This window comes from Triticum aestivum, chromosome 5D (assembly GCF_018294505.1).
Source record: "Triticum aestivum cultivar Chinese Spring chromosome 5D, IWGSC CS RefSeq v2.1, whole genome shotgun sequence".
In the NCBI taxonomy this organism is placed as follows: Eukaryota; Viridiplantae; Streptophyta; class Magnoliopsida; order Poales; family Poaceae; genus Triticum; species Triticum aestivum.
This window is the reverse complement of record NC_057808.1, coordinates 407,032,733-407,055,820: the sequence shown is the minus strand read 5'-3', so window position 1 is coordinate 407,055,820 and position 23,088 is coordinate 407,032,733. Positions and strand designations below refer to the sequence as shown.

Sequence of the window (23,088 nt, the reverse complement as noted above, 5' to 3'; positions counted from 1 at the left end):
CAGCTTTCCTCCGCGAAGGGCCTATCTATTTACTTTTATGTTGAGTCATCACCCTCTTATCAAAAGCACCAGCTGGAGAGCACTGCTGTCATTTGCATCCATTACTATTAATTTATATTGGGTATGACTATGACCGGATCTCTTTTACCATGAATTACAATGTCTAGTCAATCCTTGATCTTTAAAGGTGCTCTGCATTTATGTTTTGCGGTCTCAGAAAGGGCTAGCGAGATACCATCTTGTTATATCATATTATGATTGTTTTGAGAAAGTGTTGTCATCCGAGATTTATTATTATTGCTCGCTAGTTGATTATGCCATTGATATGAGTAAACATGAGACCTAAGTGTTATTGCGAATGTGGTTAGTCATAATCTTTGCTGAAAACTTGAATGCTGGCTTTACATATTTACAACAACAAGAGCAAACAGAGTTTGTAAAAGTTTTTCTTTATCACTTTCAGTTTATCAACTGAATTGCTTGAGGACAAGCAAAGGTTTAAGCTTGGGGGAGTTGATACGTCCCCGTCGTATCTACTTTTCCAAATACTTTTGCCCTTGTTTTGGACTCTAACTTGCATGATTTGAATGGAACTAACCCGGACTGACGCTGTTTTCAGCAGACTTTCCATGGTGTCATTTATGTGCAGAAACAAAAGTTCTCGGAATGACCTGAAACTCCACGGAACATATTTTTGGAAAATATTAAAAATACTGGAAGAAGAATCCACATCAGGGGGCCCACACCCTGTCCACGAGGGTGGGGGCGTGCCTGCCCCCTGCCTCGTGGGCCCCCTGACGCTCCACCGACCTCAACTCCAACTCCATATATTCGTGTTCGGGGATAAAAAAATCAGAGAGAAGGATTTATCACATTTTACGATACGGAGCCGCCGCCAAGCCCTAAAACCTCTCGGGAGGGCTGATCTGGAGTCCGTTCGGGGCTCCGAAGAGGGGAATCCGTCGCCGTCGTCATCATCAACCATCCTCAATCACCAATTTCATGATGCTTACCGCCGTGCGTGAGTAATTCCATCATAGGCTTGCTGGACGGTGATGGGTTGGATGAGATCTATCGTGTAATCGAGTTAGTTTTGTTAGGGTTTGATCCCTAGTATCCACTATGTTCTGATATTGATGTTGCTATGACTTTGCTATGCTTAATTCTTGTCACTAGGGCCCGAGTGCCATGATTACAGATCTGAACGTATTATGTTTTCATGAATATATGTGAGTTCTTGATCCTATCTTGCAAGTCTATAGTCACCTACTATGTGTTATGATCCGGCAACCCCGAAGTGACAATAGTCGGGACCACTCCCGGCGATGACCGTAGTTTGAGGAGTTCATGTATTCACTATGTGTTAATGCTTTGGTCCGGTACTCTATTAAAAGGAGGCCTTAATATCCCTTAGTTTCCATTAGGACCCCGCTGCCACGGGAGGGTAGGACAAAAGATGTCATGCAAGTTCTTTTCCATAAGCACGTATGACTATATTCAGAATACATGCCTACATTACATTGATGAATTGGAGCTAGTTCTGTGTCACCCTATGTTATGATTGTTACATGATGAACCACATCCGGCATAATTCTCCATCACCGATCCAATGCCTACGAGCTTTTCACATATTGTTTTTCGCTTATTTACTTTTCCGTTGCTACTGTTACAATCACTACAAAACACCAAAAATATTACTTTTGCTACCATTATTTTTTGTTACTATTACCACTACTATCATACTACTTTGCTACTAAATACTTTGCTGCAGATATTAAGTTATCCAGGTGTGGCTGAATTGACAACTCAGTTGCTAATACTTAAGATTATTCTTTGGCTCCCCTTGCGTCGAATCAATAAATTTGGGTTGGATACTCTACCCTCGAAAACTGTTGCTATCCCCTATACTTGTGGGTTATCAAGATTCAAGTCAAGTCAAGACATACCAAGTACCCATCACAAACTCTTATCCCTCGCATTACATTATTTGCCATTTGCCTCTCGTTTTCCTCTCCTCCACTTCACCCTTGCCGTTTTATTCACCCTCTCTTTTTCGTTCGCCTCTTTTTCGCTTGCTTGTCACGATGGCTCAAGATAATACTAAATTGTGTGACTTTACCAATACCAACAACAATGATTTTCTTAGCACTCCGATTGCTCCTCTTACATATGCTGAATCTTGTGAAATTAATGCTGCTTTGTTGAATCTTGTCATGAAAGATCAATTCGCCGGCCTTCCTAGTGAAGATGCCACTACCCATCTGAATAGCTTCGTTGATTTGTGTGATATGCAAAAGAAGGAAGATGTGGAAAATGATATTGTTAAATTCAAGCTATTTCCTTTTTCTCTTAGAGATCGTGCTAAAGTTTGGTTTTCGTCTTTGCCTAAAAATAGTATTGATTCATGGAATAAGTGCAAAGATGTTTTTATCTCTAAGTATTTTCCTCCCGCTAAAATCATCTCTCTTAGAAACGATATCATGAATTTTAAGCAACTTGATCATGAACATGTTGCACAAGCTTGGGAGAGGATGAAATTAATGATACGTAATTGCCCTACACATGGTTTGAATCTTTGGATGATTATACAAAAATTTTATGCCGGATTGAATTTTGCTTCTAGAAATCTTTTAGACTCGGCCAGGGGAGGCACTTTTATGGAAATCACCTTAGGAGAAGCTACTAAACTCCTAGATAATATTATGGTTAATTATTCTCAATGGCACACCGAAAGATCTACTAATAAAAAAGTGCATGCGATAGAAGAAATTAATGTTTTGAGTGGAAAGATGGATGAACTTATGAAATTATTTGCTACTAAAAGTGTTTCTTTTGATCCTAATGACATGCCTTTGTGTACTTTGATTGAGAATAATAATGAATCTATGGATGTGAATTTTGTTGGTAGGAATAATTTTGGTAACAACGTGTATAGAGGAAACTTTAATCCTAGGCCGTTCCCTAGTAATTCCTCTAATAATTATGGTAATTCCTACAACAATTCTTATGGAAATTTTAATAATATGCCCTTTGAATTTGAGACTAGTGTTAAGGAGTTTATGAATTCGCAAAAGAATTTCAATGCTTTGCTTGAAGAAAAATTGCTTAAGGTTGATGAATTGGCTAGGAACGTTGATAGAATTTCTCTTGATGTTGATTCTTTGAAACTTAGATATATTCCACCTAAGCATGATATCAATGAGTCTCTCAAAGCCATGAGAATTTCCATTGATGAGTGCAAAGAAAGAACCGCTAGGATGCGTGCTAAGAAAGATTGCTTTGTGAAAGCGTGTTCTTCTAGTTTATATGAAAATAAAGATGAAGATCTAAAAGTTATTGATGTGTCTCCTATTAAATCTTTGATTTGGAATATGAATCTTGATAATAATGGGACTGGAGATGAGTCACCTTTACCTAGAAGGCGTCCCAAAAATTCGGAGTTTTTAGATCTTGATGCAAAAATTGGTAAAAGTGGGATTGAAGAGGTCAAAACTTTAGATATTAATGAACCCACTATTTTGGATTTCAAGGAATTTAATTATGATAATTGCTCTTTGATAGATTGTATTTCCTTGTTGCAATCCGTGCTAAATTCTCCTCATGCTTATAGTCAAAATAAAGCTTTTACTAAACATATCGTTGATGCTTTAATGCAATCTTATGAAGAAAAACTTGAGTTGGAAGTTTCTATCCCTAGAAAACTTTATGATGAGTGGGAACCTACTATTAAAATTAAAATTAAAGATCATGAATGCTATGCTTTGTGTGATTTGGGTGCTAGTGTTTCCACGATTCCAAAAACTTTGTGTGATTTGTTAGGTTTCCGCGAATTTGATGATTGCTCTTTAAACTTGCACCTTGCGGATTCCACTATTAAGAAACCTATGAGAATAATTAATGATGTTCTTATTGTTGCAAATAGGAACTATGTGCCCGTAGATTTTATTGTTCTTGATATAGATTGTAATCATTCATGTCCTATTATTCTTGGTAGACCTTTCCTTAGAACGATTGGTGCAATTATTGATATGAAGGAAGGAAATATTAGATTCCAATTTCCGTTAAGGAAAGGCATGGAACACTTCCCTAGAAAGAAAATAAAATTACTTTATGAATCTATTATGAGAGCTACTTATGGATTGCCCACCAAAGATGGCAATACCTAGATCTATCCTTGCTTTTATGCCTAGCTAGGTCCGTTAAACGATAGCGCTTGTTGGGAGGCAACCCAATTTTATTTTAGTATTTTTTGCTTTTTGCTTCTGTTTAGGAATAAATCTGTGATCTAGGCTCTGGTTAGATTTGCTTTTATGTTTTAATTAGTGTTTGTGCCAAGTTAAACCTATAGGATCTTCTTGGATCATAGTTAGTTGATCTTGCTGAAAATTCCAGAAACTTTCTGTTCACGAAAACAATTGTTTAAAATCACTAGAACGTGATAAAATATTGATTCCAATTGCAGTAGATCAATAAACAAATTGTCTAGGTCGTCCTATTTTGGTAGATTTTTCTGAGTTCAGAAGTTTGCGTTAGTTACAGATTACTACAGACTATTCTGTTTTTGAGAGATTCTGTTTTTCATGTGTTGTTTGCTTATTTTGATAAATCCATGGCTACTAAAAGAGTTTATAAACCATAGAGAAGTTGGAATACAGTAGGTTTAACACCAATATAAATAAAGAATAAGTTCATTACAGTACCTTGAAGTGGTGTTTTGTTTTCTTTCGCTAACGGAGCTCTCGAGATTTTCTGTTGAGTTTTGTGTTGTGAAGTTTTCAAGTTTTGGGTAAAAGATTTGATGGATTATGAAACAAGGAGTGGAAAGAGCCTAATCTTAGGGATGCCCATGGCACCCCAAGATAATCTAAGGACACCAAAAAGCTAAAGCTTGGGGATTCCCCGGAAGGCATCCCTGGCTTACCTTCAACGAGTGAGTGCTATTCCCATTCCTTACTTTGATCCGACCCTGTTCCCCGACCAGTTTGCTTGCTCACTAGAAGAGTCAAGCGAGAGCAGCTAGTTTAGAAGGAAAAGGACACCTCTTTCGTCTTCGTCCATCGGTAACTTTATTTGGAGCTATATTTTTATTCACCACATGATATGTATTTTGCTTGGAGCGTCGTGTATGATTTGAGTCTTTGCTTTTTAATTTACCACAATCATCCTTTCTGTACACACCTTTTGAAAGAGACACACATGATTCGGAATTTATTAGAATACTCTATGTGCTTCACTTATATCTTTTGAGCTATATAGTTTTTGCTCTAGTGCTTCACTTATATCTTTTAGAGCACGGTGGTGGATTTGTTTTATAGAAACTATTGTTCTCTCATGCTTCACTTATATTATTTTGAGAGTCCTACAAAACAGCATGGTAATTTGCTTTAATTATGATAGGCATCCAAGATTAGTAAAAAAATCTTATGAGTGTGTTGAATACTATGAGAAGTTTGATGCTTGATAATTGTTTTGAGATATGAAGATGGTGATATTAGAGTCATGCTAGTTGAGTAGTTGTGAATTTGAGAAATACTTGTGTTAAAGTTTGTGATTCCCGTAGCATGCACGTATGGTGAACCGTTATGTGATGAAGTCGGAGCATGATTTATTTATTGATTGTCTTCCTTATGAGTGGCGGTCGGGGACGAGCGATGGTCTTTTCCTACCAATCTATCCCCCTAGGAGCATGCGCGTAATACTTTGCTTTGATAACTTGTAGATTTTTGCAACAAGTATATGAGTTCTTTATTACTAATGTTGAGTCCATGGATTATACGCACTTTCTTCCTTCCACCATTGCTAGCCTCTCTAATACCGCGCACTTTTCGCCGATATCATACACCCACCATATACCTTCCTCAAAACAGCCACCATACCTACCTACCATGGCATTTCCATAGCCATTCCGAGATATATTGACATGCAACTTACCACCGTTCCGTTTACTATGACACGCCCCATCATTGTCATATTGCTTTGCATGATCATGTAGTTGACATCGTATTTGTGGCAAAGCCACCGTTCATAATTCTTTCATACATGTCACTCTTGATTCATTGCATATCCCGGTACACCGCCGGAGGCATTCACATAGAGTCATATTTTGTTCTAAATTTTGAGTTGTAATTCTTGAGTTGTAGAGTAAATAAAAGTGTGATGATCATCATTATTAGAGCATTGTCCCAAGTGAGGAAAGGATGATGGAGACTATGATTCCCCCAAAGTCGGGATGAGAATCCAAACGAAAAATAAAAAAATAAAAAAAGAGAAGAAAAAAAAGAGGCCATAAAAAAGAGAGAAAAGGCCCAAAGAAAAAAAATGAGAGAAAAGAGAGAAGGGACAATGCTACTATCCTTTTACCACACTTGTGCTTCAAAGTAGCACCATGATCTTCATAAAAGAGAGTCTCCTATGATATCACTTTCATATACTAGTGGGAATTTTTCATTATAGAACTTGGCTTGTATATTCCAATGATGGGCTTCCTCAAAATGCCCTAGGTCTTCGTGAGCAAGCGAGTTGGATGCACACCCACTTAGTTTCTTTTGTTGAGATTTCATATACTTATAGCTCTAGTGCATCCATTGCATGTCAATCCCTACTCACTCACATTGATATCTATTGATGGGCATCTCCATAGCCCGTTGATACGCTAGTTGATGTGAGACTATCTTCTCCTTTTTGTCTTCTCCACAACCGCCCTTCTATTCCACATATAGTGCTATGTCCATGGCTCACGCTCATGTATTGCGTGAAGATTGAAAAAGTTTGAGAACATCAAAAGTATGAAACAATTGCTTGGCTTTGTCATCGGGGTTGTGCATGATTTAAATATTTTGTGTGGTGAAGATAGAGCATAGCCACACTATATGATTTTGTAGGGATAACTTTCTTTGGCCATGTTATTTTGAGAAGACATAATTGCTTAGTTAGTATGCTTGAAGTATTATTATTTTTATGTCAATATTAAACTTTTGTCTTGAATCTTTCAGATCTGAATATTCATACCACAAATAAGAGAATTACATTGAAAATTATGCTAAGTAGCATTCCACATCCAAAATTCTATTTTTTATCATTTACCTACTCGAGGACGAGCAGGAATTAAGCTTGGGGATGTTTGATACGTCTCCAACGTATCTATAATTTTTTATTGTTCCATGCTATATTATATTCTATTTTGGATGTTTAATGGGCTTTACTATACACTTTTATATTATTTTTGGGACTAACCTATTAACAGGAGGCCCAGCCCAAATTGCTGTTTTTTTGCCTATTTCAGTGTTTCGCAGAAAAAGAATATCAAACGGAGTCTAAACGGAATGAAACCTTCGGGAACGTGATTTTCGGAACAAACGTGATCCAGAGGACTTGGAGTCTACGTAAAGCAATCAACGAGGAGAGCAAGAGGCAAGGGGCGCGCCTACCCCCAGGCGCGCCCTCCACCCTCGTGGGGCCCACGTTGCTCCACCGACGTACTTCTTCCTCCTATATATACCTACGTACCCCCAAACCATCAGAGACGGAGCCAAAACCCTATTTCCACCGCCGCAACCTTCTGTACCCGTGAGATCCCATCTTGGGGCCTTTTCCGGCGCTCCGCCGGAGGGGGCATTGATCATGGAGGGCTTCTACATCAACACCATAGCCTCTCCAATCATGTGTGAGTAGTTTAATTCAGACCTTCGGGTCCATAGTTATTAGCTAGATGGCTTGTTCTCTCTCTTTGGATCTCAATACAAAGTTCTCCTCGATTCTCTTGGAGATCTATTTGATGTAACTCTTCTTTTTGCGGTGTGTTTGTCGAGATCCGATGAATTGTGGGTTTATGATCAAGATTATCTATGAACAATATTTGAAACTCCTCTGAATTCTTTTATGTATGATTGGTTATCTTTGCAAGTCTCTTCGAATTATCAGTTTGGTTTGGCCTACTAGATTGATCTTTCTTGCAATGGGAGAAGTGCTTAGTTGTGCTCGATCCCAGTGACAGAAAGGGAAACGACACATATTGTATTGTTGCCATCGAGGATAAAAAGATGGGGTTTATATCATATTGCATGAGTTTATCCCTCTACATCATGTCATCTTGCTTAAAGCGTTACTCTGTTCTTATGAACTTAATACTCTAGATGCATGCTGGATAGCGGTCGATGTGTGGAGTAATAGTAGTAGATGCAGGCAGGAGTCGGTCTACTTGTCGCGGACGTGATGCCTATATACATGATCATACCTAGATATTCTCATAACTATGCTCAATTCTATCAATTGCTCGACAGTAATTCGTTTACCCACCATAATACTTATGCTCTTGAGAGAAGCCACTAGTGAAACCTATGGCCCCCGGGTCTATTTTCCATCATATTAATCTTCCAACACTTCGCTATTTTTATTGCCGTTTATTTTACTTTGCATCTTTATCATAAAAAAATACCAAAAATATTATCTTATCATATCTATCAGATCTCACTCTCGTAAGTGACCATGAAGGGATTGACAACCCCTTTATCGCGTTGGTTGCGAGGTTCTTATTTGTTTGTGTAGGTGCGTGGGACTTGTGCGTGATCTCCTACTGGATTGATACCTTGGTTCTAAAAAACTGAGGGAAATACTTACGCTACTTTACTGCATCACCCTTTCCTCTTCAAGGGAAAACCAACGCAGTGCTCAAGAGGTAGCAGGGCGCGCCCCCACCCTCGTGGGCCCCTCGTGGCTCCCCTTACCGACTTCTTTCGCCTATATATATCCATATACCCTAAAAACATCGGGGAGCAGAATAGATCGGGATTTCCGCCGCCGCAAGCCTCTGTAGCCACCAAAAACCAATCGGGACCCTGTTCCGGCACCCTGCCGGAGGGGGGATCCCTCACCGGTGGCCATCTTCATCATCCCGCCGCTCTCCATGACGAGGAGGGAGTAGTTCACCCTCGGGGCTGAGGGTATGTACCAGTAGCTATGTGTTTGATCTCTCTCTCACTACTAGGAAAAGGCCTGCTAGTAGCGCACCTGTTTTGGCTACTAATGGCGCACTACAGGTGCGCCACTAGCATCACGCCATTAGAATTTTTTACTAATGGCGCACCACAGGTGCGCCATTAGTATCTGGTATACTAATGGCGCACCAGGGAGTGCGCCATTAGTATATCCCATGGTGCGCCATTACTATCTGACTTAGTAATGGCGCATAGAAGTGCGCCATTACTAACAAAAAATTTTCAATTTTTTCAATTTTTTTAAAAAAAAATTCACAATTTTTTTTTCATTTTTTTCTTAATCTCGGGCCACTATGGCTTAATCTCAAGTCAAATCACACTCCGTGGTCAAACTTCCCAGAAGGTCACCCATCCTCACACTACTTCAGCCCGAGCACACTTAACTTCGCAGTTCTATCCAACCCCAGCACCAGCTCACTTCACAGGCACTTGTTGATATATCTATCATATCAATCCTATTAAACCTGGTTGATGTCTAGGACTTTGTTCATGTTCATGAGTGTGATGAAATTTTGAAAAAATATTTCAAACTTCCCGGTCATATTACGTATCATATTTTGAAAAAAATCCAAAAAAAAGTTTTTTTGAAACCAATTTTTTTTTCTGTTACTAGTGGCGCACCTAGCAAATGGTGCGCCACTAGTAAGTTTGATTTTTTTTTCATTTTTCCCCCCTCTAGATCTTAAAAGCCCCGTATCTTTCGTTCTGTTAGGTTTTTGGAGATTTTGAAGATGTTGAACGGGGTTCCCCATGTAACTTTTCGAGTAGATGATTTTTCATATAATTTTTTTTTAATCCGAGTTCGTATGCAAAAGTTATGCCCATTTTACAAATTCCAGAGAGTTTTGCAAATAAAGTCGAAATTCATATTTGTAAATTTTCCCAACAACTAGACCACATATCACATGGGAAACTTATTTTATTTTATTTTTTTGACATTTCCATCATTTTCTTTTATTTTTTCTAAAACTGAAAAGGCGGTACAAGGGGGGGGGGTGCATTCGGTGGAATTTTTGGGCAAAGTTAGTAATGGCACACCGTGGGTGTGGTGCGCCATTACTAGTAACTAGTAATGGCGCACCACACCCACGGTGCGCCATTACTAACTTTGAAAACAAAATAAACAAAATTTGTTAGTAGTGGCACACCGAGGGTGTGGTGCGAACTAGTAATGGCGCACTGTCCCCTCGGTGCGCCATTACTAGTTTTGAAAAAAAAATAAGAAAAATTGTTAGTAGTGGCGCACCGAGGGTGTGGTGCGCCAACTAGTAATGGCGCACTATCCCCTGGTGCGCCATTACTAGTTTAGAAAAAAAATTGTTAGTAGTGGCGCACCGTGGATGTGGTGCGCCATTAGTTTGGACACTAATGGCGTACCAACACATGGTGCGCCATTCGTATATAGTAGTGGCGCACCACATATATGGTGCGCCATTAGTGTCCATATTATCTATAGCCCTCTTCCTAGTAGTGTGTCTCTCTCGTGTTCTTGAGGTGGTACCATCTTGATTTATCGCGAGCTTTGCTATTATAGTTGGATCTTATGATGTTTCTCCCCCTCTACTCTCTTATAATGGATTGAGTTTTCCCTTTGAAGTTATCTTATCGGATTGAGTCTTTAAGGATTTGAGAACACTTGATGTATGTCTTGCATGTGCTTATCTGTGGTGACAATGGGATATCACGTGATCCCACTTGATGTATGTTTTGGTGATCAACTTGCGAGTTCAGTGACCTTGTGAACTTATGCATAGGGGTTGGCACACGTTTTCGTCTTGACTCTCCGGTAGAAACTTTGGGGCACTCTTTGAAGTTCTTTGTGTTGGTTGAATAGATGAATCTGAGATTGTGTGATGCATATCGTATAATCACATACCCACGGATACTTGAGGTGACATTGGAGTATCTAGGTGACAATAGGGTTTTGGTTGATTTGTGTCTTAAGGTGTTATTCTAGTACGAACTCTATGATAGATCGAACGGAAAGAATAGCTTCGTGTTATTTTACTACGGACTCTTGAATAGATCGATCAGAAAGGATAACTTTGAGGTGGTTTCGTACCCTACCATAATCTCTTCGTTTGTTCTCCGTTGTTAGTGACTTTGGAGTGACTCTTTGTTGCATGTTGAGGGATAGTTATATGATCCAATTATGTTATTATTGTTGAGAGAACTTGCACTAGTGAAAGTATGAACCCTAGGCCTTGTTTCAACGCATTGCAATACCGTTTACGCTCACTTTTATCATTAGTTACCTTACTGTTTTTATAATTTCAGATTACAAAAACATATATCTACCATCCATATTGCACTTGTATCACCATCTCTTCGCCGAACTAGTGCACCTATACAATTTACCATTGTATTGGGTGTGTTGGGGACACAAGAGACTCTTTGTTATTTGGTTGCAGGGTTGTTTGAGAGGGACCATCTTCAACCTACGCCTCCCACGGATTGATAAACCTTAGGTCATCCACTTGAGGGAAATTTGCTACTGTCCTACAAACCTCTGCACTTGAAGGCCCAACAACGTCTACAAGGAGAAGGTTGCATAGTAGACATCACCCCTCATTCAGCATGACAGGGGAACATCGTGGATGCGCACCCAAATTGGCATGTAGGCGACCTCCACTTCGACCGGCGGAGTGCTGCCATCATATGCCACCATCAGGAAGGCGTCACCATTGTATGTCCATGGCCCATTGTCCAGGATGAAGCACCGATCTCCCTCCCTCTCAAACTCCAAGAGGAAGCGATTGTTCTTGAGAGGCTTGTAGTCGAGGTGGCCACGGAGCCCCCACTTGTTCTTTAGGTTGCCGATGAGACCCTCATTACTGTAGGGCAGTGGCGAGAAGTAGAGCCCTACAGCAATCCACCAGGTTTTCGTGGCGGCTCACTCCTTGGTGAGGTCCAGCTCGACCACCCCGTCCTTCTTTGTCCCCAGGCTCACCGGGAACCTAGGTGCGACGCTATCAGCGCCGGCACCCAGCCTCCTCATGGTCGCCCTCCCTCCCTGGCTGCGGGAGGAGTCGCCGCGGAGCAGCACACGTGCAGTGTTGCTGCCATCGCCGGAGCGCGGAGCCTCTCTCCCGGACTGCACCATGGCCTTGTCCTTCTTGTGCTGCTGGCTCGCCATTAGCTCTGGATGAGCGGGGATCTTTTTGTGATGAGCGGAAATTACGGAGCCCACGATGATGCGATTGGGAGGCGACTCCCGAGGGAGCAAGCGACGATCCGGCCGCCGGCGGGATCCCCGGAATTGGGAAAGAAGATTTCGTCAGGGGATAGCAGATCAACATCCGGAAAGGAGGATGATCCGCTGGGTCTGCAGGAGGCATGGCTGCGAACCAGGAAAGCGATCAAGCGTATCGCGGTGAAAAGGAAAAATCGAAGTGGGAAGGAAAGGAGTCTGGGATGCAGATCCAGGATGGGGCGCGAGGATACGTTGGCAAGGATCAGAGAGAGATTGAGAGACATGAAAGAAGATATGAGAAAAGGGCTTGGAGAAGCGGATCCTTCAGAAACCACTCTGATCACAGAGGGATTACATGCGAGAGATCCTCCAGATAAGGGAGGCGGAACAGCACGATCAGAGCTCAAGGAAAGAGATCGGACTGATGGGAAAGAATCAACAATTTCCCCTGGTGACTACGATGCAACAAAAATCGAGTCTTGAAAAAGAGGGCATAAAAAGCCCAAGAGAGGGCGAGAAGGACACACAGACCGTCTCCCAGCCGCTTGCCAAAACCTGACGAAATTATTGGCGTGCATGCGAGAATTATAACGGTCTTAGGAGATAGGGATCCAGAAGGTGATTCTAGAATCAGATTCCCAGGTGGTGGTCCACAAGATTGACGGTGGAGCGAGAGGTTTATCGGCTAATGGTCTAGTATGTGGAACAGGTCAAAGAGCTCCTCTTTGATTTGAGGAGTTTAGGGTTAAGCGGGTCTCATGATCCGTGAATAAAGTCGCATATGTTTTTGCTAGGGAAGGCCGCTTGAACAAGATTTGTAAGACTTGGTTTCAGGTATCGCTCAAGTTTGCGAGCTTGGTGGTAGCCTCGGAGTCTATTGTTATTTAAGTATAACTAGCAAATGTGCATGTGCGTTATTTTCGTGAATACGCAAAGTTTGCGTATCTTTTCATTGATAGATAGAAAAAGAATGAGTACAATAAAAGATACAACACATGACATGAACGCAAGGGGGCATCCGCATGGTGCCCGACGCAGAGAGAAGGGGTGCTCAGCCCAAACAGGGAGAAACACACAGCTAAACCCACCCAACCTAAAACTAGAGGAGCAGACCGCATGAGCAGGACGTCGAACATTTTCAATTCCAACACTAGGGACTCCGCGAGCGAGCAAGATAGCACCTTCAAGAAGGGGAACGACATCGTGATGCCGCCGCCATCCGTCCGAAAAGCCGGACCTAGGGTTTTCCCTAAAGCTCAAAGAGGGGCTCGGCTAAAGCCATGGCAGCGCCTCCAAGAAGGGAAACAACATCCACGGGTGTCGCCGCTGCCAGCATCGGCAAGCCGAGCATGGCTTTCGCCAGGCCTGATTCCGAGCAATCCCGTAGCCACCAGATCAGGATCCGAAGATGCAAGAGACAATCCGTTCGTCGATCGCTGCCTCAGAAGCAGGGTGGGGCTGCACCTAGCCTCGACAAAACGCGAGCTTTGCAACCGACATGGCGTGTAGGCAGACGGGATTGGAGAGGCAGCGGGGCAGAGAGCCGACACGAATGGTAGGATGGCGGTCGATGCTGCTGGCAATCCAGAGCCGGAAGGGAACGCAGCTCCGTGATGCCGGAGGCATAGCCACCAGGACGCCGACGAACTGAAGATGCTGGAAGGGACGCAGCAACCGGTTAGTCGGGGCCGAAACCGCGGCAGTGGGGACGCCGACAGACCATGGACACTGGAGAACGCATGTCTGTGGTCGCCGGGACCGAAGCAGTGCCGACAAAGAACCACCAGGAAACTTCAGCCGCCTGCCAAAGGATGTTGTGACCGCACACATGCAGGTCGTTGCCGCAGCTCGGAGGAGGCGCCGTCAGGGACGAAGGGTGGCCTGCACCGATGCAGGGCCGAGCCCTGGCCTGCCCGACCAACTCCTCCAAGGGCCTCCCCTGCCCAAAATAGCAGCATCAAGAAGAGTTGTGCCCTGGGGGATAGGAGGCGGACGGTGGAGAGTCACCGCGAGCAAGGCCGCGCCGCCGCACCGGAACAACAGGAGGGGGCCGCAGTAGATGGACGGGAGGGAGAGCGCATGGCGTGCCAGATCCAATATGGGGTCGAGGGAGGAAGGGGACTCGAGCTCGAGGTGGTGGGGGCGGGGGGTCCGCCCCGCCGCAACCATCTTCGGGCGCAACGCGGCCACACCGTTCAACCATCCAGCGACGGTGTTGCGGGGAGGCTGTGGCGATGCGGGGGTCCGGTGTAGGGAAAGGGGTGGTGGGGAAAATGAAATCGCCGCGTCGCCGCCATCCCGGGGCGCGGTCTGGCTTCGCTGTGGCGATGCGGCTGGGGTGAGACGGGTGGGAGCTCCTGGGGGCGGCGAGGGTTTCCCCCGTGTCGCGGGCAACACGCAGAGGGGGGCGGGGGGCATATGCCCCTAACCTAATAAACCTCCAGCCATGTTGCCGCTTATTTTCCTTTCCACCCTCGTCAACGAACCGCGTGTAAGCTGATCACAACACATCTAAATATTACCCGAAAAGTGTAATGCCCACACGTGTGGGCGTTAGCCAACTCACCCACACGCCTCCATCACCGTCCAGTAACTTCTGCACGAATTTTGGCACGAATTAGCTGATTTTGTATGCCACGTAGGACAACTCGTTGTGTGGTGTGTGAGAGAGGTCGCCCACACATCCGTTTTACCACACGGAGGGGCCGGTGTGTGGGCGTTTAGCAGTTCGCCCACACACCAGTTTTCAGTCACGCACAAGGGCTGGTGTGTGGGCGTTTGCCATCTCGCCCACACGCCTGTCTCCTCTCCCACACCCAAGCTGCCAGTTGCCATGCGTTTTGCAGTGTACATGGCAACTGCCCTAGTGTGATTGCAAGCAGATGCCAACTCTCTCTTTTTTTACCCGAACATGTCAGTTGCCATATGTTTTGCATGGTACATGGCAAACTGCCCTAGCGTGCACGTAAGCAGATGGCAACTGCCCTAGTGTGCTTGTGAGCACATGGCAACTCTTTTTTTTACCCGAACATGTTTTTTGCCATGCCTTTTTTTGTAGCGCTACATGGCAACTGCCTAGTGTTAGTAGGTGGCAACTCCTAAAGTTTTGAAATCATGGCAACTGCAGTAGACCAGACCACACATGGCAACAACTGTAGTTGTCCAAAAAATGGCAATCTGGAATTTTGACCTGAGATGGCAACTGCAGTTGAGCAAACATGGCAACTGTAGTTGTCCGACATGGCAACCGTAGTTCAGCGACATGGCAACTGCACTTAAACGAACATGGACGAGGGTCCGGCCCATGGCAACTGCGGGGCGCGCGGTAAAGTGTCACGTGGGGCGTGCGGGACCACGAGGTACGAGGGCTGACGTACCGGGCGTGTGGGCGTTATCTATTTCGCCCACACGCACGCGTGTAAGAGGGACCGGGAGGAAAAAAAAGGCGTGTGGGCGCTAGTTGTTTTGCCCACACACATACGTGTGGGCTGGTCCTCTTAGCCACCACACACAACGTGTGGGCAGATTCCTTAACGCCCACACGTGTGGCAGTTATCGGCGTCCATATTACCAGATGCAAACATCACCCAACTAATGAACAACATGTGCAATTTTTTGCAAACAAATAGCACAAACTAATGCAAACCCCAACAAAAATTCTATTGTCTACGCTTCTTCTTTCTCAACTCTAGAAAGAAATCGATTGAAGATGACGAGTCAGTGATTCCCCAGCGGTGCATAACTTCATGCTTGCTCCAGCCGCTAGTGGAGGCCATGCACATGCACGCAAAGTTTTCCTAGTAACCGTACATCCATCACCACATACCACGAGCCACGCAACCAACGATGCAAGCGCACATCTCACGCAGATTAATTAGAAGGCATGATCGTCTAATGCTGATCGAGCAAAGTTGGGAACCCTGTTCCGGGAGATAAAGTTTCTGCTCCGTATGAGCTTTGTAGAGCTGAAGGTTGTCTTTCAACCACCGAACCACGTGAGTGTAATGTGCCAGCAAACCTGCTTGCAGGTCGTGGTGTTAGGCTAGAACCAAGCAGTCAACATGTTTGGCTTACTGGTTTTCCCTCTGATATAATGTATGCTGTGGCCGACGATTTGGTCGCGACCACTAGCTAATGAAATGCATGGTGTTCCGCATCAGAAAAAATGAATGAATAGAAGGCAGCCATAAGTATTATTATTTTACGGAAAAACTTCCGATCTATTCATCTTTAATCATGGTATTACAACAAACATCGGAAATAATAAAAATTACATCCAGATCCGTAGACCACCTAGCGACGATTACAAGCACTGAAGCCACTCTAGATTGATTGTCTTCTATCCCTACTATTATTTCCGCCTTCACCGCCCCTCCTTCGCCGAAGCCAGAAAAAAACTTGTTATAGTAGACAATCGGAAAGTCGTTGTGCTAAGACCCCATAGAACTAGCGCACCAAAATAGCAACCGACATCGTTGAAGAGAAGCGTAGATAAAAAAACAACTAAAGACACACGAACATAGATGAACTATGATTAAATCCGAGCAAATCCACCAAGAACAAATCCGTCGAAGATACACCACTGGAATGGGGACTAGGCGCAATGCGAATCACGCGGCACACATTCTAGCTAGGGAAGGCTACCTGAATAAGTTATGTAAGACTTGGTTTTCTATTCCCCCACTCTGTATTCATGACATTATTGCGGCCGAGGCCGCCTAGGTAATAAAACGGCATCAAGTTCCCCTAAAAGAAGTAGGTATAAATATATAGCAGCATACAAAAAAGGTTTCCCGCAAAAAAAGGTTATAAATGAATTATAAATATTGTGAAGATATGTTTCGGCACATGCTCAGATATAATCTAAAAAGGAGGGCGATATTGCCGCTACCGCCATGGAATTTAAAGGATGGGACGGAGAGAGAGTTCTGAAAGACTGGTCGAGAAGTCGATCTACTTCGTTTGAGAAAAATATATAAATCGTCCAAGTAGCTGTAAGCTACCCGTCGCCAGGAGCAAGTGAAGTATTTAGAATAAGTACGTGATTAATTACAAGTAAATCAACTCGGGCGTTTGGTCTAGTGGTATGATTCTCGCTTTGGGTGTGAGAGGTCGCGAGTTCGATTCTCGCAACGCCCCAACTTTTTCTTATTTTTGTGTCCTGGTGCAATTTCTTCCTACAACTAAATCAGATGCTGGGAGGGACCTCTCTCGAGTCCCGACTGCCCGTGCTTATGCCCATTCAGTTGTAATAAAACCACTCTAGAGTCCTATTCGGAACTTCCCCGCTCCGCGGAGTTGGGGAGCTGCGTTTTGGCAGCTCCGTCAAATTAAGCTAATGTATGGTCCGCTCCGGGAGCGAAGTTAAAGGAGTCGAGAGGAACCGAACAGTCCCTAGATTGATTGTCTTCTATCCCTATTATTCGATGTCACTCCTCAACCACTAGGCCTAGCTAAGTCGTGTTAAGCTTCCTCCCAAAATACAAAGTCATGTATAAACTAATTGATGAGAGGCCAGTTAATAGAGAGTTATAGATGCCTAATATTACCTCAGTCCCGAATTAATTGTCTTACTTTGTAATACGTCCGTATCTAGACAAATCCGAGATAACTAATTCAGGACGGATGGAGTAGCTAACAACCGGCACCCAGAATATTTGCCAGTTGCAAGGCAACGACCAAATCAACGTAAATTTGAGCAAAAGTGCTTTCATGGAAATTTATGTGGATATAAGAAAGAAAGGAAGTTTGCACGCATGAATTTTGATACAAGAATGAATGGTCTAGTTAAGAGGTGTAACTACGTGGCCAGGCAACCACAACTTTCCCTATCTGCTGGGTGGCGGGGTTGTGCTGCGTCTACTCTTGCTGCTATCGTTGCAAGCTGCGGGAACAGTATGGGCACCCGGATAAGCCCTGCATCGACTGTTGTGTCCACCTGTTTGCCAGGACTATCATGAGCTCAAGAGTCAAGAGCAACGGCTTCTACATGGGCGCGCGTAAATAAACTCATCTTACTCTATCTTTTCGTATTTGATTTCACATGACGTGACTTTCACAAACAATTTCAATATTATTAACGTATAACTTTTACTTTTTAAAGTTATAACCACAAGTAATTTGTAATATAAAGGTAAGTAAGTCAATTTTATGTCACATAAAATACATACTAATACATGAATTGCGGTGGTTTAGCGGCTACTCCTTCTGGTCGAATTAGAAATTGAAATTCACACATACTTCATGAAATTGTTGAAGATGGAAATCTTGTAATTATTTTTTCTGATTAAGCGAACGATTATGTACTAAATAGTACTTTCAAATAGAGATCGTGGTTTGCGCCTCCCGTCGGCGCCGCCGCAGATTGGCTTCATCTTCCGTGGCCTTATGGCCATAGAGGCGTACGTGGTGGATCTCGACCCTTGCATACGGGAGGGCTCCTGCTCCGTTTTCAGGTGTTTTTAGGTGTCCGTTTAGGGTTTGCATCCTACTCCGGAAAATGAGACAGCGGCGGATACCTGAAGTTTCAATATGGTTCTCCCTGTCTAGCCTTCGTCCTGGTGGTGCGATTTAGTAGGCATTTGTCTTTGGGGTCTTTGCCCTTCTGTGTTCGTGTGTCTTCAAATTGGATCCTTTCGATGCTTCTCTTCATCGGCGACAGTTGTTGTTTTGATGTGCGGGTCCTATTGGGTCTTAGCACGATGACTATTCGACTGCTTAACACAACAAGGTTTGCTTGACTATAGTGAGGGAAGGGTAATGACGGCGCGCCTTCGGCTCGCTCCAGTGCTTGTAGTTGTCGGTAGGTGGTCTATGGATAACTTTTACTTTTAGTGTTCTTTGTACTGTCTTGATACATGATGAAAAGATCAAAAGTTTTTCCCAAAAGAAAACATGTACATCTCGATAAGTTTGGAAGTTAATTTGGATGCTGAGGATCATCAACTTCGAAATAAGAATTTAAATTACTCCCTCTATAAACTAATATAAGAGCGTTTAGATCACTAAAGTAGTTATCTAAACACTCTTATATTAGTTTACGGAGGAAGTACTTCTCTATGTCGACCCAGCAACGAACAATTCAAATAAGATTTTTTCTTTCAATCAAGTTGTTTCAAAGTATTGGACAACTAAGAAGTAGCAAACGGTAGCCACATTAACACCTAATATTTCCCCTAAAAAACACCTAAATTGCGACAACGAGGAACCAAAACTTTCTAACGAACAGCAAGCTCGATTCTAACAAGGTATATATACTCCACGACGAGTCATGGGCAGAGTACACATCGACGATTAGTTGGCAGCATTGTCCTTGGACAGAGTACACATCCACGCCGGCGGCGACATCCCCGTCTGCTCGTGCACCGTCGACAGAAGCGGCGGAAGCATCTTGTAGACCCCGGCCACCTGCTGCAGCGCGCTGACGGCGGCAGCCTCTCCGCCTGCGTTCCCGGCGTCACCACCACAGTTACTCCAGATGCTGATCTTGGGCTGCATGCCGTTGACTGCTCCAGCGTTGATGCGGGCCATCTCCGTGTACATGCCGCCGTCAATCATGAGGTAGTCTCTGAGAGCGTGGTAGTTGCCGCCGAGCGCCTGGAGCATGGACGCCACGTACTCTGTCTTGGCCTTGCCCACCAGAGCCACCGACTCCGCCTCCTTCTGCTTGGCGTAGAGCTTGGCGTCCTCGGCCATCTTCTGCTCGAAGAACTTGGCGTCCGCCTGCGCCTTGCGCGCCTCCGCCGTCCTCATCTGCTCGAACAGCGCCGCCTCGGCCGCCTTCTGTCTGCTGTACAACAGCGCGTTTGAGTCTTGAACCTACAGGCATGCACGAGAATATATATTTTTGAGAGATCGGTCATCTATGAGAATATTTGAGCACATGTATGGTTTGGATTCTTTGGAACTATGGATAATGTGGTACCTGTGTGTCGTACTGCACGGTAGCTTTGCTGAGCTGCTCGGCCTTGAGCTTCTCAGTCTGGCGCATGGCGTTCTTAATCTCGACCTCCATCTGGAGCTCGGCCTCGCGGATGGCGACGGCCTTGGCCGCCTCAACCTCGGCTACCTTGGCCTGCTTGTCCCACCCGGCCTTCTTCATGGCCAGCTCCGCCTTGGCCGCGGCGATGTCCGCCTCCCTTGCATTCTCGAACACCTGCACCTCGGCCTTCACCTTGGCCTCCTCCTTTTGCCCCTGACCCATCTGCCGCACCGACAGCACCTTGGTCTCGGCGTCCACCTTGGCGGCGTTCTGCCGGGTCAGCCCCTCTCTCTCCTTGGCGCCCACCTCCCCCTTCATCCGGGCCTCCGCCACGTCCACCTTGGCCTGGTTCGCGGCGTCCTGCTGCGTCTTCTGGCCGAGGTAGGAGAAGTACTCGTGCCCCGGCACGTCCACCAGCTGCTTCACGTTGGCGTTGTAGATGAAGAGCCCGAACTGCTTGAGCTCCAGCTGCACCCTGTCGAACACCTTCTCCTTGAAGGTCTTGGTCCCCTTGAAGATCTCCTCCATGGTGAGCTCGGCGGCGAGCACGCGGGTCTCGCCCTCGATGACCCCCTTGACGAGGTCGTGGACGTGGCTGGTGTTGTGATGCAGCGGGGCGATGAGCTTGGCGTAGAGCAGGAGCTGCGCCTGGAGCTCCTCCTTGTCCGCCGCCTCGTCGCCGATGGCGCTGATCTTGGGGCCGATGGTGAAGACGGCGGGGAGGATGAAGGGCAGCTTCTCGGCGCTCATGGCGTGCACCTCGAACTCGTAGTTGACGGGCGAGATGCAGAGCTTCTTGCATTGCTGCCCGACGAACACCCACGCCTTCTTCGCGAGCTTCACGTCGTCGATGCCCCACCCGGTGATGGCCAGGTACTCCGACGCGTCGGCGACATGAAAACTCGCCATATTCTACTGCCTCGATCGGCGGATCTCTAGTTAGCTACTCAACTGATCTATCTATGACGAGAAGATAACCACGTTCCAAAAAAGAGCCAATCTGTGGCCTGTATATATAGGAGTATAACAGGGACGGGAAGGCTGTTGCCTCGCCGTTGGGCACACGAGTACAGCCTTATCGCCGTATCAGAAACAATCTGTCCCCGAGCGAGGCGCCAGACGGGTAGGAGTAATGCGTTTATGAAGCTGAAAACCAGGAACCTAACGATCGTACATGGGGCGGCTTCGTGAAAAACGAAGGAACAAAAGCAGAGCGTTGAACCGGCAGAACATAATGCGTCTGGCAGGGAGACCTCCTATACGGCGCTTAACGCGCCAGTTAGCAGACGATTGTTGGGCCTCAGCCCATTAGCGGTCGCCTGTTCGCTGCCGATTTTGCCAGGCTTTTTAGCCGTTTTTTTTTTAAATCGGCTGTTCTTTTTTATTTCGGATGGTCCTTTATATTTTATTGAAAACAACTTTGGAATTTTCAAAGGACGACGATAACTGCCACACGTGTGGGCGTTAAGGGGTCTGCCCACACATTTTGTGTGGTGTCTAAGAGGACCAGCCCACACGCCTACGTGTGGGCAAAACAACTAGCACCCACACGCCTCTTTTTTTTTCTTGCGATCCCTCTCACACGCCTATGTGTGGGCAAAAAGCATAACATCCACACGAACTCTCTCAGCCACCTACCTCACGGTCCCGCACGCCCCGCGTGACAGTCACCACGCGTCCCCGCCGTTGCCATGGTCTGGACCCTCTTCAATGTCCGTTTAACTGCAGTTGCCATGTCGCTGAACTAAAGTTGCCATGTCGGACAACTACAGTTGCCATGGTTGCTCAACTGCAGTTGTCATCTTAGGTCAAGTGCCAGATGCCATTTTGGACAACTGCAGCTGTTGCCATGTATGGTCTTGTTGGGGATATAACTACTGGCGTAACCCGCCCAGGAGGGGCCGGGTTACGTTAGGGTAATTCATCATATGAAGCCCAATGTCAAAGCTTGAAGATGGCGGTTCAATAAAGGGCCTAAAGCCCGTGGGTGATTTAAGGCCCGTAGTGATAAACCGCCGTAATGGCGTGACTTGTGTTGTAAGGCAAGATTAACTAGTTACCGAGCCGGATACTGTTTATAAGCCGGCCGGGACTCTGTAGGCCGCGGGGCGTCAGCCCGTGTATATAAGGGGATGACCCGCCGGCGGCTTAGGACAAGTAACATCAAATCGGTAGCCAGGCATAGCGGATTCGCTCCCTGGTCATCGAAACCCTAGTAATTCCACCTCAACTGGAGTAGGCTTTTACCTTCACCGTAAGGGGCCGAACCAGTATAACCCACGTGTCCTTTGTCCCGCTTTAACCCCTTTAAGCTTCCTAGTTGCGATGGCTCCACGACTAAGTCCTTTCACAAGGGCATCTACCGTGACTATTCCACGACAGTTGGCGCCCACCGTGGGGCCAGCGCACGGCGGATTTGAGTTCTTGAAGGGCAGCTTCGAAGGGCTCAAGGGATACGCTGTGGGCCGGATGACCAAGAGTTGTCGCGGCAAGCTTTACATCAACGACGCAGGCTGGGGCCCCGACGCCGGCTCAATCGAGTACGGGTACCGGGTCCCCTTCGGCGGAATCCACGTTTTCATTGGCAAGATCGGTGAGCCGGGCCCTGAGCCGGACATCTGCACCGACCTCACTGAGATGGCTCAGCGTGCGAGACCCGCCCGGACTCTGCCCGCTTTGAAGCGTCCTTTCGTGGGATGCATCCACGGAGGACTCTCAGAAGGATCTAGATCTAGCGATGAGACGGCTATCTGCTCTGATGATGAATCATCCACAGGTGAGACGGACTCGTTGTATCAACTTCGAGACGGCAGGCTCGAGGGTTGTTCCGATGACGACAGTATTCCGGACCCTTTTGAGCCGCCGAGCTGGGTTGGAATCTTCATGGCCGGCACGCAGCCTGTTCAAAACTCCGCCGCTGG

General features: G+C 45.6%; 1 protein-coding gene and 1 non-coding gene across 2 annotated transcripts; one reads left to right on the top strand and one right to left on the bottom strand.

Annotated features, from left to right (window-relative positions):
* Window positions 1-17,253: 17,253 nt before the first annotated feature.
* Window positions 17,254-17,325, top strand: TRNAP-UGG (transfer RNA proline (anticodon UGG)). The gene has a single exon. It is a non-coding gene; the product is annotated as a tRNA-Pro (tRNA).
* Window positions 17,326-19,261: 1,936 nt separating this feature from the next.
* Window positions 19,262-21,339, bottom strand: LOC123125159 (flotillin-like protein 2). Its single transcript, XM_044545690.1, has 2 exons — window positions 20,111-21,339; window positions 19,262-20,004 (listed from the first exon to the last, which is right to left on the bottom strand). Exons 1-2 carry the CDS (start codon window positions 21,074-21,076, stop codon window positions 19,480-19,482), a joined length of 1,491 nt encoding a protein of 496 aa, XP_044401625.1. The 5' UTR covers window positions 21,077-21,339; the 3' UTR covers window positions 19,262-19,479.
* Between the last annotated feature and the right edge of the window lie 1,749 nt (window positions 21,340-23,088).